We start from the raw sequence: 17,554 nt of genomic DNA, 5'->3' as shown, positions 1-17,554 counted from the left end.
TGTATCAGTTTCAGCGCGTTCCCTACGGGACGAAGACAAGTTCTGCAGCCTCAATTAGAGCATTAAATGTTGCATTAGGTGATGATACAGATGATTTCGCCCGGTTTATATTGGTGACCTGGCTGGAGTTTTATATCAAGGACCGTATCGTATACATAAGAATTATCTGACGGCGATTGCATTTTACTGGGATCGTACAACATTAGGAGTTTACGTAAATATATTACGAGTCTGGTGGATTTTCCGTAGAGTTGGAATATAGGTCAGTAGGCCAGGCCACTGTTATCTCTTATATAATATACCTGTCGCAGCAAGGTGTGACCGCTCTGTGCTGTGGAGTTTCCCAAGTTTTGTTTTGCTGTCTACACGATGTGTGTGTATACGATTGACACGAGTTCATTATCAAGGTTACGTCTGTCCTCTTTATGTAATGCCATGTATGGGTAATCTAGTAATTGATTTGATATAACGAGGATCATTAATATTGCAGAGTAAAATTTATAAATTCCCTGTAGACTATATGAAGTCATCCTAAAGACTTGCAATAATTTTACCCTAGGCTAAAACCACGTGAATGTGTTAGTGTGTGTGAAGTGATAGTCATACAGCAAGAACGTATAAAACACTTGAAAGAGTAATATGATACATTTTGTTTGTGTAAATTTTGTACAGATCTAAATTGAATTGTCAAGTGTTGCATACACTGGATTCATAAAATCAGCAAGAGATGATGAACATTTGAGAAAGTGAGATATCAGAAACTCGCTAAGTTATAATAATGTGTTTTTTAGGAAATTTTGAAGTGTTAAATATTATTTATTGTAATTAAGTTGTAGTTGGAATCATCAAGATGACAAACAGTTGGTCGTAGAAGAGACCAAGATGTAATTTTGTAAAATATTGTTATGTTGTATAATGAGTGAATGTAAAGCTGCTACTTGTTTCGGGCTCAGAGGGGCGAATGTGATGTTAGGGACATCACTGCATGAATTAAATTATTGAACTATATAATTAATTGATAAGATGTATATATTTAATCACTGGTAGGTCATTTTAAAAATAATATATATATATATATGTAGGGTTTTAATCATCCATTTCACATCATTTCATTTCTTTGTACTGCGGCTATAATGTATTCTGAACGAACAACTTATTGTGTAAAGTATTTCAACATCATTCATATTAATAGCTTGCAGTAAATTTTCCAATAGTCGTAGTGAGGTGGCCGAGTCAGCAGGCTAATTTCAGCCCATTACCAGGAAATGCACGTCATCAAGGTTACGAGAGACCTTACCCTCTCCACCTTATGAAGAGACAGTTGAAGCATTATGAACGCCGACTTTTCGAAGTTCGCTACCTGACGCTTTGATTTCACGGGAAAGTTTAGCCTATGTGAAAAGACGTAATGAAGCAACGTGATGGATTCACAGCAATACATAGGAGAAGGGATGAGACCTCGAATCTTACTGGACCATGTGATATGGCTGATGGAGGGAGACTTTTGAACCTATATACTTCGAAGACAAGAGCTGGAGAGGACATTCTTATTCTTACTTTTAGACACAGAGACACTCTTGGAAGACACTCTTACTACAATTCTACGTCTGCACATCGGAGAAGATTTTAACTTAGTTCACTTCGCATCTGACCATATACTACTCAAAAGTTACTCTCATTGGGACCTGTCATCTCAATGACGAGAGGTAAAGTCAACGGGAGACCGATTCTGACTGGTATAGGGCACGAGAGCTGTTGTTATGAATTTAGTTAAGCTACTGTTCTGTAATATGGAAGAATACAAGTGTATTCTCTCCATGAATATAACCCATGGTGGTTTTGCTTTTGAAATTAGGACTCATTACATCTTTATGTAAGGAGTACAGTAGGAAGTGTTAAAGGCAGGAAAGTCGTATTACAGCTAGTGTAATATGCACAAAGCAGAAGTAGGACTGGAATCCACAACAACAGATGACACCGTTGGAACGAGAGATCCATCAATCATCAGCTTCTACATAACAGAGTCTACAAATGGTGAGCTAATGGCATAAATTACTGCACTCTACACGTTACAATTCATGTTCTTAGAGTTCATTTCATTCAATTTTTCTTTCGCTCCCGTAAGTTCAGATTTCGTTAATATGCCATTACGTCACATTTTTCATCTTAATAAATAGCTGTTTTAATTGTATTTTCTGAAATTATTATTAATGATCCTTAAATTCCAAGTTAGTGTACTTAATGATTTGTGTTCCGTCACCCCACCCCTGGGAGTTTTTCGAGTCTCGTTACGTATAATAATTATTATTATTATTAGTTATCAACTTTCATTTTCAAGCCATAAGCTTGAAGGCTGGTGCCCATGGGATATTTTTATGGAGAAACAATGAGATATAATTTATTTATATTAATATTAAAGTGACCCGACACGTTATAATTTTGTCACACATTTGTCGAGAAATATAAATCAATCATATAACATAAAATCATACCTGCAAAAAGTGCCCTTCTTGCTGAGAACGATCTAAGAAGCTCCTGTGCAATACCCACTTTCCAGAAGCAATACTACAAAGTAACTTTTCACTTCGAGCTGGACGGTTGCATACCAGATGGCTGGCAGAAGGATCATAGTTCACCTTTGTGGTAACTGTACCACCCAAAGCTGTGATTATATTCTCACACTGCTCCCGGTCCTAAAATTACAGAAAGAAAAATCCATGATATGATTATTTATATGTTTATTAAACTCATAGATAAACATGAAGAGTCCCAATTTAGATACTTTCAATGTTCAGTCAGCAGGTCTCTGTGAGTGAGCAAGTGTCCTTAAAACAGGGATATCCAACCTTTTCATGTACTGGGGTGCACGTGACTTCACTATGGAGGCATGGGTGGCATTTGATGATTACTAGGGAGCGGATTTTTATGTAATTACATATTTTTTTTGCGTAAGTTTTAACGCAAGTTACGAAGTTCATTATCCCTATTGTGCATCCCCAAGTGTAAAAACTGAATCTTATTTCACATAAAAACACATATTTTCACATTTTTTAAATGTAAATACATATTTTAAGAAAATCTATAATAATCACATAAATTGCCAATATTTGTTGATCAATAAAATTTAAAATGCTTCTGTGTTATAAAACAATGCTTATATTTTCATTGTGGTATTGTTTTTAACAGTGTATTTAACATAATGTATCTGAATGTTTCGGCTATTTATGGACTTCCCTCCATAAGTTCTAAAACTTGCTGGTCACTGGCTATGTCGTTACATTTAGACAGCGATTTGATTTGCTGCACAAGATGTTTCCTTGCATGACGTCATTCCAACTCTTTATGAGTCAGCCCTCTCAGGTTTTGTTTACAGAATATCAGCGAAAGGCAATCACGGAGAGATAAGGTGACGCAATTCCGTTACGAGATGGGAGACTCGGAAGAATATTGCCCCACCATTAGGTGGTGGAATTTTGTCACTCCTAAGAGTAAGGTTAGCTGTTCGGGTCCATATATCATTCCCATGGTCGTGTAATATTGTATGGATTTATAAGAAATATTTCCTTCAGTGTCCGCTGCTATTCTTTTTATTGAAACAGTGATTCACTGTAAATGCGTGTGTCGTAACCTGCAAAATACTGCCAAAAGAGAAGTCGAGTACAAGGTCGCGTCTTCAACAATATGTAGTGGAATTTAAAAGCATTTTCACTACCGATGGAAAAGTATTATTTTGCCAACCGTGTGGTAAAACAGTACGTGCAGATCAACGTTCTCAAGTAATCCAGCATTTGTCTGGAAATAAGCATACTGCGGCTGCTTCGCGTGTGCGTTCGCGACAAATACTAATAGCTGAACGAGCTACTTCAAATGCAGGACCATCTAAATATTCCCAGTATTATTTAGATGTGTGCAGAGCATTTGTTTGCGCCGCCATTCCTCTTGGTAAAATAAATAATCCGGGACTGAGAAATTTCCTAACAAAGTACATTAATTTTGAGCCTCCAGACGAATCCACATTAAGGAAAAACTATCTCCCAAAATGTTACGAAGAAACTTTACAGAGAATTCAGGCAGTATGTGATAGCGAAAAACTGTGGGTGAGCATTGACGAAACCACTGATTCAAGTGGCAAAAAAGTAGGAAATGTTGTAGTTGGTGTGTTGAAGAATGACAAAACTGCTTGCGAACATTCTTATTTGCTAGCGTGTAAAGAAATGCTTGCTGCAAACCATGTCACTGTAGCTAGGTTATTCAATGAAGCCATGCACTTACTTTGGCCAAAAGGTATAAAATACGACCATGTATTGCTTTTCCTTACTGACAGTGCAGCTTACATGAAAAAGGCAGCCGAAGGCCTTTGTGAGCTTTCCGAAAGTGATACATGTAACTTGCGTTGTTCATGCTCTACACACGTTATGTGAAACTGTGCGGGCTCAGTATCCTCAAGCGGATAAATTAGTGTCTAATGGCAAAAAAGTGTTCGTAAAAGCACCCTCAAGAATCGATCTCTTTAAAGAGAAAAACCCGGATCTTGCGCTTCCTCCTCTACCTATTTTTACGCGGTGGGGTACCTGGCTTAGCGCTGTGGTATACTACGCAGACAATTTCGAAAGTTTTGCATCCGTTGTGAACGTGCTGGATAAAAACGACGCGTCGTCAATTGAGATTCTTCAAGAGATACTAAAAGACAGCTCTTTGAAAAATGATTTGGCGTTTATATCTGCCAATCTAAGCTTCTTGTGTAAAACTATAGACATACTTGAAAAATCCACTAACCTGTTGTCCGAAACAGTGAAGGAAGTGTGCGCTGTTGAAAATAAATTAGATTCACTCCCGGCTTCGCAGGTACAGGGACTGTTAAAGGTCAAATATCAAAATTTGTTCAGAAAAAACGGAGGATTTCAAACAATGTGCCAAATTTCTAATGTATTAGAGGGTGCCCATGTTGGCGAAATTGATGGCGTTATTGTTGGTGACATTCCTCTCTTTAACTATGCTCGTCTGACTTCCTGTGATCGCGATACCTGAAGTCGTTTAAGTGCGGCCAGTATCCAGTAATCGGGAGATAGTGGGTTCGAGCCCCACTGTCAGCAGCCCTGAAGATGTTTTTCCGTGGTTTCCCATTTTCACACCAGGCAAATGCCGGGACTGTACCTTAATTAAGGCCACGGCTGCTTCTTTCCACTTCCTAGACCTTTCCTATCCCATGGTCGCCATAAGACATATCTGTGTCGGTGCGACGTAAAACAAATAAAAAAAAAAAAAAAAAAAAAAAAAAAAAAAAAAAAAAAAAAAAAAAAGACTTCCTGTGATGTAGAGTGATCGTTTTCGCAGTATAAGGCGTTCTTTAGAGATAATCGGCATGCATTTGTGATGGACAATTTGGAGATGACCTTTGTTGTTCACTGCAATTCTGAGACTACTTCTAGCAACTAATATTCCAGCGTGTGATGAGTGAGTACGAACTGGTACTATTTTTTCAAAGATGATAGGTTGCTTTTGCTATATTTAAACAAATGATTACCTTTAAAAAATAACCATTCATAATATCTACTCTGGAATATCAAAAATTAATATACCATACAGCACGTTTCCATACACAGACATCATTTTGCTTAAGGAGCACGTCTGGTAGCACCATATTCTAATACAAAACATTATACTTATTTACTTCTTGAGCGCGAGTAGTTATGTGATATTTAAAGGAAAATAATTTCAAGTTTTTATCACATATTTTAAAGTTTTCAGCACATAAAAAATAAATATTTTTCACATTTTTAGCACAAAAAAATCCGCTCCCTAATGATTACATTAGTAGTAGTAGTAGTAGTAGTAGTAGTAGTAGTAGTAGTAGTAGTAGTAAATATATGTAGGGTAATATTGACTGAATATTTTTAAACATAAGTTACTTATACAATTAGTGTGAAATCTGGCACTGCATGTACACCACAAGCTGAGGAACAGTACTGCACCTACCATTCACTATTAAAACTGTAGGTTTGTAACCATTTAGACCTGATTAGAATCACTGTATAAAACAATACTGTGAATCAAAACCGATGTATACTTTACGCATGACAAACAGAATACCTAGTGAAATCACTCACCTAGTTAAAATGCGCTCCCGCAGAATGGCGCTAGTGGAGCCAATCATCAATGCTACACAATCAGCTGTTTTAGTGGAGATTACATTGATACGCAAATAACCAAATACAACACCCAATTGTTTAGACATGAATAATACTGTCAAAGAGTAGTAAATAATATACTCAGTCCCCACGAAGAAATATCTTTGGACTGTAATAAGAGAACACATGAGATAAAATGGAACATTCCGAAAAGCGAAAGCAATTACATACTTAAAAAAGAACCTTTTTAAACAGAGCACATAAAACATCAAACATTCCATGTTCTTAATCTGCCCCTGCAGGAAATTAATTCCAGCCTTCACTTAGGAAAGAGACATTTACCTCGCATTAAATTACGAGTTGTGTTCTTAAGTCGCTGTTTGAGAGACACTCTTGGCTCTAGGGAATCGGTAAGAGAACTAGACTGGCCGTGAATTTGACTACAACTAGGCTGACCTTGAACCTTACCGCTCACTGTTGCTTACTGCTTTACCTACATCGTGATTCTCGTTCCTTATCCTCTTGATACTGTCTTCATTCCTTTTTTTACTTGGTGCCTTTCGCGATTTTACCTCAGTGGATAGGTATTTCGGTAAATTTGGAAAAATATGAGGCACCGCTCCTGGTTTTAATTTTCACGTCACACGAGGAAGTTCAACGTTTTTGCCATTCACAACAAAACAGTTCGCCTTTATAAGTTAATTAATTGTGCTGGAAAATGCAGGTCATATATTCTGCTTTTGGCTGATAATAATTATTGTTTATCTTTCCGCGGAATAACTCTCGTCCACTTCACAAACAGATTATTTTCTTTTGGCGGTATAAAAAATCGTCTACCATCATGCTTCCTTCTGTAACTAGATGTACAAATAGGAACAAAACAGTAAGACATTTTCTCGAAATAACAGAAAACTAGTTGATTGCACACACAAAGCACTGCACAGATATTGATACGGACTTTTGGAAAATGTAAAAACAAATAAATTCCCTTGAAAGGCGTTAAAATTTTTACCATGACTTCAAGTACGCATGTTATTACCTTTGTCAACAATTTGGCATATGTGTTGTTGCAGCTGGTTCGCTGCGACTGCAGCGCCACACTCCGGCGGGGCCACCGATGACAATTGTGGATATCATTGGATAAGAGAGCGGAGTGATCACACTACGTATTCTATTTATCTTGCTTTACGTAATTAATTTAATTGAAAGCTAAGGTTGTGAAAATTCAATTCGTCATTGAATATAAATTAAGTTTTAGTCTGCAGGTTAAAGAGAAGCAAATAAAATGCACTCATAGATAACTAGCACAATGCTTCTTGTAATGACACGATCTGAATTCAACTGAGGACTCCGTGAAACTACCTGTTCCACAGCCGTGAACAGCAGATGCTTTGTAAAAATGTTGAGAAGGAAGAATTTATGAAATATTCACAATGTGACTGTTTCCTGAAAACTGTTCTACCTGGGAAATACCAAGTGTCAACGAATCCTTGTTATCCCCCCAGCCTTTCTCTATAATGCCTGGCACTCAACAGAAAGCTGGGATTAAAATATACACAGCTGCCACAATACACAGTGTACTTCAAAAGCATACAACACCTGAAAGAATATTCTAAAATATCCTAGGGTGTGGTCTGTGAACTGAGTACAACTAAAAACTAAGAATAGAAAGATGTGAATCACAACTGTGGGAATGTCGGGAAAAAAATTTAACCATTACTTGTATGTTCAAAAAAATCCTAAACTTTTAGTCAAGTTAAAAGCTGGTACAATTAAACCTGTGATTGGAGGGCACTAAAATGTATTAGCGCTGCAATGGGCAGGCCTACCTTAAAGGATTATTTCATCATGGTACCATCTTTCTAAGTTGAGAGGGAATACTGTTCAGGAAAAAACTGCCTTAAATTGGACACAATTACCTCACTAATCTAACTTCGATACTAATCTACACCTTGTGATAAATCTAGAAACTTAAAATTCGTGAGATGATGAAAGGAGATAGCAAGGGCAACCAGAAAGTACTATAGTAAATTGAATAATCAGAAGTAAGAGGAAAGGTACGAGAGAATATCGAGGTTTGTTTTTTTACAGCAAAGACTGAACAGGTATCCAAACTTAATCTTGATGCATTGAATTAAAATCTGCATGAAAATTACTGAGTACTTTTCTTGCTTTACAAGAATGGTTTTAACAAGCCTTGGATCTATAAAAGACACATTCATTTACTTCAAACAATTTTTGGCCAATACACTTTCTTACTTACTACTGAAATAACAGAGCATATTAATGTTCTGCCAGGAGCGAATAGCTCCCATGCAGCTTGGCATAGAGTCTGCTGATTGATAACTGCTCACTTTGTTGCCAAGGTAGTAACATGATGCCATGTCAGTCATCATTTGGGTAAACCTCCTCCATGAGGTATTGCAGAATATTATATGCTCAGTGGGATTCAGATATTTGCCTTAGGCCTTGATCACTGGTCTGAAACACAGACTTACTTGCAACTGACACTTTTTAACACTTCCTGTTCAATTCAATTCCTGGTAGAACGAGTCATTAATGGTATATTTGCAGAAAACTGTTTCAAGTGAAAATATATAATCTTCAATAATAAGACTACTGAGGAAGAAAGAAACTGTGGGTTCAAACTCAGCAGAGGTAGTCAGATTTTTGACGGACAGAAAAAGGGCCACTGTCGTATGAAATACATGACCTTCGGTGACATGTTTAGTTCTTACCTAAAAAAATTAATTAAAACTCAGTCTATCAGAGATCTGTTCCCCTACCATCAGGTAGAGTAAACTGGAACATCAAAATTGACATGCAGGAACCCTAAATGGTGTCAAATTAGAATACCTGCAAATGGTAGCTGAGGCCAGACAATTATCACTATTATATTAAGGAAAATGCTAGTCCTAACAATTACAGTTACGGAACATACACTGCTACAACCACCACAAGAACATCAGTTACAAGAAACGCTAACACACAAATAAATGTTGGTGATGGGAATGTCCTATTCTTACTAATAGGCCTTGGCGCAGTAGCTAGCTACAGTCAGTGTTTCTTGTACATAAACTGGATTAAAATGCCAGTGAACATCAATGTGATCACTAGAGAGCAGATTTTTATGTGCTTAAAAAGTGAAAATATTTATTTATGTGTTAAACACTTTAAAATATTTGATAAAACTTTAAAAATATTTTGCTTTAAATATCACATAACCACTCAATTTCAAGAGGTAAATAAATATACAGTTTTGTATTCAAATATGGTGCTGCCAAACGTGCTCCTTAAAGCAAATGAATGTCTGTATATGGAAATGTACAGTACAGTATATTAATTATTTGATGTGCCTGACTAGATAGTACAGTATTTACAAAAACAGCAATGTTTTGTTTAACTATAGAAAAAACAACCTATCATCTTTGAAAAAATTGTACTAATTCATACTCACCAACCACACGCTGGAATATTAGTTGCTAGAAGTAGTCTCAGAATTGTAGTAAATAACAAAGGTCATCTCAAAATTGTCCATCATAAATGCATGCCGATTATATCTGAAGAACGCCTTATACTGCGAAAATGATCGCTCCGTATCACAGGACGTCAGACGTGCATAGTTAAAGAGAGGAATGTCACCAAATGAGCACCCTCCAATACTTGAGCAACTTCGCACACTTTTTTAAATCCTCTGTTTTTACAGAATAGATGTTGATATTTGGCCTGTAACAGTCCCTGTACTTGCGAAGCTGAGAGTGAATCTATTTTCAACAGCACACACTTTCTTCACTGTTTTGGACAACAGGTTAGTGGATTTTTCTAGTATGTCTATGGTTTTACACAAGAAGCTTAGATTGGTAGATATAACCATCAAATCACCTTCCAAAGAGCTGTCTTTCAGTAACTCTTGAAGAATTTCAATTGAAGACGAGTTGTTTTTATCTAGTGCATTTACAATGGATGCAAAACTTTCAAAATTGCCTGCTTAGTTATACCACTGCGCTAAGTTAGATACCCCACCACGTGACAATAGGCAGAGGAGGAAGTGCAGGACCTGGATTTTTGTCTTTAAACAGATCGATTCTTGAGGGTGCTTTTACAAAGACCTTTTTTGCCATCAGACATTAATTTATCCACTTTAGGATACTGAGCTTGTACAGTTACACATAACCTGTGTAGAGCATGAACTATGCAAAATACATGTATCATTTTCGGAATGCTTACAGAAAGGCCTTCGGCTGCTTTTTTTTTCATGTAAATTGCACTATCAGTAAGTAGAAGCAATACATTGTCGTATTTTACACCTTTTGGCCAAAGTGCATGGCTTCATTAAACCACCTAGCTACAGTGACATGGTTTGCAGCAGGCAATTCTTTACACACTAGCAAATAAGAATGTTCACAAGCAGTTTTATCATTTTTCAACACATCAACTACAACATTTCCTACTTTTCTGCCACTTGAATGAATGGTTTTGTCAATGCTCATCCACAGTTTTCACTATCACATACTGCCCGAATTCTTTGTAAAGTTTCTTCGTAACATTTTGAAAGATAGTTTCTCCTTAATGTGGATTCATCTGGAGGCTCAAAGTTAATGTATTTTGTTAGGAAATGTCTCAGTCCCGGATTATTTATTTTGCCAAGAGGAATGTCGGCGCAAACAAATGCTCTGCATAAATCTAGATAATACTGGGATGGGCTTACATTTGAAATAGCTGGTTCATCTATTAGTAATTGTCGCGAACATGAACGCGAAGCAGCTGCAATGTGCTCATTTCCAGACAAATGCTACGTTACCTGAGAACGTTGATTTGCACTTTCTGTTTTACCACACGGTTGGCAAAACAATATTTTTCTATCGGCAGTGAAAATTTTTTTAAATTCCTCAACGTATTGCTGAAGATGCAATCTTGTACTAGACTTCACTTTCGGCATGGCTTTGCAGGTTACGCACGCATTTATGGTGAATCACTGTTTCACTAAAAAAGAGTAGCAGCAGACACTAAAAGAAATATTTCTTCTCTCTTAGAAATTAAAAAAAAATCACATGAGCACACGAATTATATATGGACCCGAACAACTAACCTTACTTACTCTTACGAGTGACACAATTCCACTGAGAATATCTTCCCAGTCCCCAGTGCACAGTTTAATTTACGGTATTCCCCGTCACCTTATCTCTCTGTGATTGCCTTTCACTGACATTCTATAAACAAAACCAGAGCTGGGTGATTAATATGAGTGAGTTAGAATGCTACCTAAGGTAAATCTAGTCAGTGACCAGCAAGTTTTCGAACTTCTGTAGGGAAGTCCATAAATAGACAGAACATTCAGAAAAATGACTTAAGATACACTGTTAAAAAACAAGACCGTAATCATAAAATTTGAATATGAGCACCATTTTATAACATAGTAGTAATTTAAATTTTACTGAGTAACAAATATTGCTGATTTATGTGCTTATCATGGTGGATTTTCTTAAAATATGTATTTACATAAAAAATTGTGAAAATATGTTTTTATGCGTGATAAGATTAGGTTTAAACATTTGGGGATACATAATAGAAATAATAAACTTTGTAAATTGTGGTAAATGCTAAAAATGTATTTACATAAAAATCTGCTCTCTAGTGAACACAGATTTCTATCATATGCAATAATGAACAAGGTACATTATTATTATTATTATTATTATTATTATTATTATTATTATTATTAAATACTTGAACTACCTTCTCGATTCTTTAATCCAGTGATATCTGGGGTGAGTTTTCTGAAGGACACGTAGCTTTTCAGCCTCTCCACTCAATGTGCTTGGAGCTATCCTTGAGGCCAGCAACCCACTGCGTTCAGTTCACAGGTGATCTTGCAGCAACTGTTGCTGCTATGAATTATATGCCTATTCCATTGTACATGTAAATCTCACCTTATTTCTATACAACTGGGATGACCTTAAGTGTTTTTATCACATCACCATTCCTTAGGGGGTCTACTGTCAGATTTAAAAGGATGGCTACTTGAGTTTAAACGATGATTAAAAAAACAAATGGGTGGACTAATTCCAAATCTAATTACAGCACACCGTAGATGCATTCTTTCTGCATTCAGTGATGGTACACAATGTTTTCTGATCCATATTCCCCATGCTTTCACAACCCTCATTGAAAGCTCTAACCTACCTCGCCACTATTCTGTACAGTAACACCACTCTTTCTGTTTTGAGGAGTGTTTTTGGAAAATTTGAAGCCATTTAAGCTATTATCATTGATGCGGCACTGTATCACACAATGATAAGAGGAAAGTATTGGGACAAACTATCCAGTGCAACACAATAATGATCACATCCCTTCACAGGGTTGGCATCAGGAAGGGCATCCAGCCGTAAAACTGGGACCAAATCCGCACGTACGATACAGTTCGCACTCGCATCTCCACAAGTGTGGGAAAAGAAGCAGCAGTAGTAGTAGTAGCAGTAGTAGTAGTAGCAGTAGTAGTAGTAGCAGTAGTAGAATAAGAAGAAGAATAAGAAGAATAAGAATAAGAATAAGAAGAAGAAGAATAAGAAGAAGAAGAAGAAGAAGAAGAAGAAGAAGAAGAAGAAGAAGAAGAACCATTAACGACAATGTCTTGAGGATTCCTTGTATATGGCAGATTTTAATCGTTGTCTGATTAATTCTTCCGACTTGGGGACTGGGTGTTTGTCCCAATACTTTCCTCTTCATATTCAGATAACACACTATACTACTATCACAGCACGACACAATAATGATCACATCCCTTCACAGGGTTGGCATCAGGAAGAGCATCCAGCTGTGAAAGTGGGATCAAATCCGCATGTACGATACAGTTCGCACCTGCGCGACTCCACAAGTGTGGGAAATGCAGTAGTAGAAGAAGAAGAAGAAGAAGAAGAAGAGCCATTAACGACAATGTCTTATATCGAAAAGCATATTTCCATTTATAAACCTGGTAGTGGAAGTCCAAAGCCCGTATACTAAAAAAGTTATGGGAAATGATCGATATTATTATAAATATTATTTCCCATATGAAACAGAGCTGATGAAACATTCTGACACCAGTGCAGTGCTAAGCGTGAGAAAATCAGCGAGTGTGGCAACACAGAGTTCTCAGTACTGCTTCGAGCATCACCGTGTTCACTACTCAGCACTCATTCAATTTATCTGTCAAATACAATAATAATAATAATAATAATAATAATAATCAATGTAAAATTAATGGATAAGCACAGACTCGACCATACAGGGAGATTCACGAGAAACAGCAGTCATTGGATGAGAGGCGGGTGATGACACTGTGAGGACTGGAGTGCTATTTACGAATGATGAGATGTGGCAGTACCTCCAACTCGCATACTAATACTGTACACACTTTACGGGACTGCATTAGGCACTAATTGAATTCGCAGAGAAAGACTACATTCACTTATTCCTGTCAACTTTAAACATTCCAGTGTGAAAGTGATCATCAAAATTACATCAATTTTATGCAGATGAAACATCTTACAGCTAATTCTCCTTTGCAGCATATTTTTGCATTGCATGGACTACCAGCTTTCTTTCTACATTTGTAATGCTAGTAAGTATCCTGGTTTTCACATAAAGACTAACGATTTTGCCACTGACTTGTAAACACCGAAACAAGTTTTTTAATCACCGCTTTACATTTTGAAATAGTTCCAGGTCCATAAAAACCACAAAACATTTCTTCAAATTCAGTTATTGTGTTCAATCAATTGAGGTGAGCTGCATAAACCATTTTAACCACATATCAGCCCTCTTGCCAGTCCCACATTCCTGGCAGAATTGGGATTCAAACCGGGCCCCTGAGACCGACAGCTAATAGCACTAACCGTTACGTTATGGAGGTGGACTCCTTAAGATATAATCAGTATCCAGTCATTTCAAGCATCTTGTGGAAATCTGCACTGTTCTGTTATTCTTCAATGTATAGCATTATGTCAAGGTAACTAATTTTCATGTAAATGCAATATACCCTGCAATATATTTCAGTGCATCAGGTATGATGGCTTGGTTCATAATATCCTCGCTTCTTTTTTGCTATTTGCTTTACGTTGCACCAACACAGATAGGTTTTATGGCGACAATGGGATACGAAAGGCCTAGAAATGGGAAGGAAGCAGCCGTGGCCTTAATTAAGGTACAGACAGCCCCAGCATTTGCCTGGTGTGAAAATGGGAAACCACAGAAAAAAAAACTTCAGTGTTGCCAACAGTGGGGTTTGAACCCACTATCTCGCGTATGAGAGCTCACAGCTGCGTGCCCCTACCCGCACAGCCAACTCACCCGGTAACATCCTCACTTGAATGAACGGCAGAGTTCTTTTATTTTTCTTTCTAGCTTATGTCTCTAATTGGTGATCATTGGAGATAAATTATTATTATTGCTGGCCCTGACGTGTAGGGATAGCTCCAGGGTTTGAATCCTGGCTAGGTCAGGTTTTCTTTTACCTGGATCTGAGATCCACTCAGCCTATGTGATTACAACTGCCCGACTCGTTGGCTAAATGGTCAGCGTACTGGCCTTCGGTTCAGAGGGTCCCGGGTTCGATTCCCAGCTGGGTCGGAGATTTTAATCTTCATTGGTTAATTCCAATGGCCCGGGGGCTGGGTGTTTGTGCTGTATCCAACATCCCTGCAACTCACACACCACACATAACACTATCCTCCACCACAATAACACGCAGTTACCTACACATGGCAGATGCCGCCCACCCTCATCGGAGCATCTGCCTTACAAGGGCTGCACTCGGCTAGAAATAGCCACACAAAATTATTATTATTACAACTGAGGAGCTATCGGATGGTCAGATAGCAGCCCGGTCTAGAAAGCCAAGAATAACGGCCGAGAGGATTCATGCTGACCACACGACACCTTGTAATCTGCAAGCCTTCAGGCTGAACAGTGGTCGCCTGGTAGGCCATAGCCCTTTGCGGCTGTTGGTGCCGCGGATAAATTATTATTATTATTATTACTAGAAAGATCCCTTAAGTTAATAATATGTAATATCCTTTGCTTCCCATTTTGCTTGTCTTATTCTGTTCACCACGCTCCAAATTTGCCCTGGCGTGAAACAAATTGACAATACCTTCTGTATTTCTGCATTACACTATGGGTGATTGTTTTTATTTGTTTTCATTTTTTTCTGTGTTGGGACTTCAAAGTATAGCATTATGTTTCTTTAGGACCATGTCTTATGCTTCATATTTACTTTTAACTTTATCCAGTTTCTGCCTTAGCTTGTCAATTTCTGGCTCTATTGACTCAATGAGTTTATTCAGAGGCAGTTGCTTTATCCAATTTTGCTTTAATGGCAACAAACTTTTCGAAATGGGCAGTTTTCTTTTTACCTCTGCCCATGTTCTAAAATGAACAATAGAAAATGAAAAGCTTTAAAATTTGTGAGTAAATTCGTCAATTAAAACTATAATTTGTCCCCATACATAGGTTTTAGAAATAATATAATTGTTCTGGCAACTTTGAGTTGGCAAGTGTGTTATCAGGCCTAGAAAGCTCTCCCCCTGTGGGTGAGGGCAGTAGAATAACACCCATGGTATCCCCTGCCTGTCATAAGAGACGATTAAAAGGGACCCCAGGGGTTCTGAACTTTGGAGCATCGGTTGGCAACTACGGGGCCCTTAGCTGAGTCCTGGCATTGCTTCCACTTACTTGTACCAGGCTCCCCCTATCTGACCTCCCCTGGTCAATTCTTGTTCTTGACAGAAGGAAGCACTGTTTTACTCCATTGATGCATTCGATAAACACTTCTGTGCACTTATTCCGTGGAAAGAATAACCTGTATCTTAGCAACCTCATCGTAAGTGAAATCATGGCTGCCTCCAAGTTGAGTGATGAAGCGATTATAAGAGAATTTTTAGAAGAGAGTTACATTGATACAGAAATAAGCGACGAAGAATTTAGTGGAAGTGAAAGCAATGAAAGTAGGTCGTGTGACTGACGTGAGCCCTGGTAGGGGTGAACAATGTGCTGTTTTGCCGTCATGTGTGTCACTGAATTGTAGACCTATATCTGATGCTACACCAACCGCTTCTATACTCCACACGGCTCTACTTCTAAATTGACGTTTTAGCAGATTTTGGCTCTGTCGGGTGGTTATGTGCTGAAGCATAGACATCCGACCAATCCCAAGCTGCCATTCATATCGATTTATATCGGCAGAGCACGATCTCGAAACCTAGTTGCCAACTCTCATATATACATTCGCCACGTGGTTAAACTACCTCGCTCAGCGTGTATGGTATTCGGTACGGTTTGCGATCTTTTGCATTTTCCTTCAATATTTAGTGTGTTTGTCATATTGTTGGAGGGTTCCAGTGACTCTGAGATCAGTAGTGTGTTCCCTTTGTAGGCCATAACCTCCTTTCTGTCCCAGCCATTAGCCGTTAGTGATGTGTTATCTCCTCATTCTCTTTTATTGTTAATAATACATTCTCCTTTCATGCCAGATCTTGTTAGAAAGTGTAATTCTTGTGAATTTGTTTTCAATCCATATTCATTCGTTTTTCTGAGTACTGTATTACAATTTACAAGGGTTGTTTACCGCGGTCATATTGCATCAGCTGTTCTCGCAGGCGTAGCACGCTGGCAACAGAGGGAAGGCGATGCTCATTTGTTTTACGAAACTTCAATTTAGAAGTTTAAGTTTTTTTTTTTTTTTGCTAGGGGCTTTACGTCGCACCGACACAGATAGGTCTTATGGCGACGACGGGATAGGAACGGCCTAGGAGTTGGAAGGAAGCGGCCGTGGCCTTAATTAAGGTACAGCCCCAGCATTTGCCTGGTGTGAAAATGGGAAACCACGGAAAACCATCTTCAGGGCTGCCGATAGTGGGATTCGAACCTGCTATCTCCCGGATGCAAGCTCACAGCCGCGCGCCTCTACGCGCACGGCCAACTCGCCCGGTCAATTTAGAAGTAAGGCCGGTCGGAGTATAATCATCTTTTACATGATAAGGAATGGAACTGGGAACACGCAAGTAAAAACTCCAGAGTATCATTCATGCATCGCAACTGGTGAAATAAATACTGTTGTTCAAAGGTGCCTAGGACGATGCCCTAACAAACTGCAAGTTGTGAACGGATTTCTAACAGCAGACTTTTGGGAACATCTAACCAAAGAGACAAATGCTTATGCAAGTAAATGTCTTGTATCAGCTGCCAAGGATATAAACAGGGCAATGCCATATGAAAAGAAACACTGATTTCCTGTATCTGTGGTTGAAATGAGGGCCCATTTTGCTCTGTGTATTCTAACATCTATATATATAAAATAAGAGTTTTGTCTGTACATTGCTCAGAATTTGAAAAGAATGGTATTTCTGTATCGGTCATGTCCACAGTAACAAGAAAATGCACTTTTTTAC

At 38.1% G+C, this 17,554-nt stretch overlaps 1 protein-coding gene across 1 annotated transcript in view; it reads right to left on the bottom strand.

The window, feature by feature from the left end:
* The window catches only part of mus101 (mutagen-sensitive 101), a 508,677-nt gene that overhangs the window by 35,130 nt on the left and 455,993 nt on the right, over positions 1-17,554 (bottom strand). The window contains exon 24 of the mRNA XM_068224988.1: positions 2,493-2,693. Within this exon, the coding sequence (XP_068081089.1) occupies positions 2,493-2,693 (201 nt within the window). The remainder of the gene's footprint in view (positions 1-2,492; positions 2,694-17,554) is intronic.

The sequence above is a fragment of the Anabrus simplex genome, chromosome 1 (assembly GCF_040414725.1).
Source record: "Anabrus simplex isolate iqAnaSimp1 chromosome 1, ASM4041472v1, whole genome shotgun sequence".
NCBI classification, from domain to species: Eukaryota; Metazoa; Arthropoda; class Insecta; order Orthoptera; family Tettigoniidae; genus Anabrus; species Anabrus simplex.
Note: the sequence above shows the minus strand (reverse complement) of the source record. Positions and strands in the feature narration are given on the sequence as shown.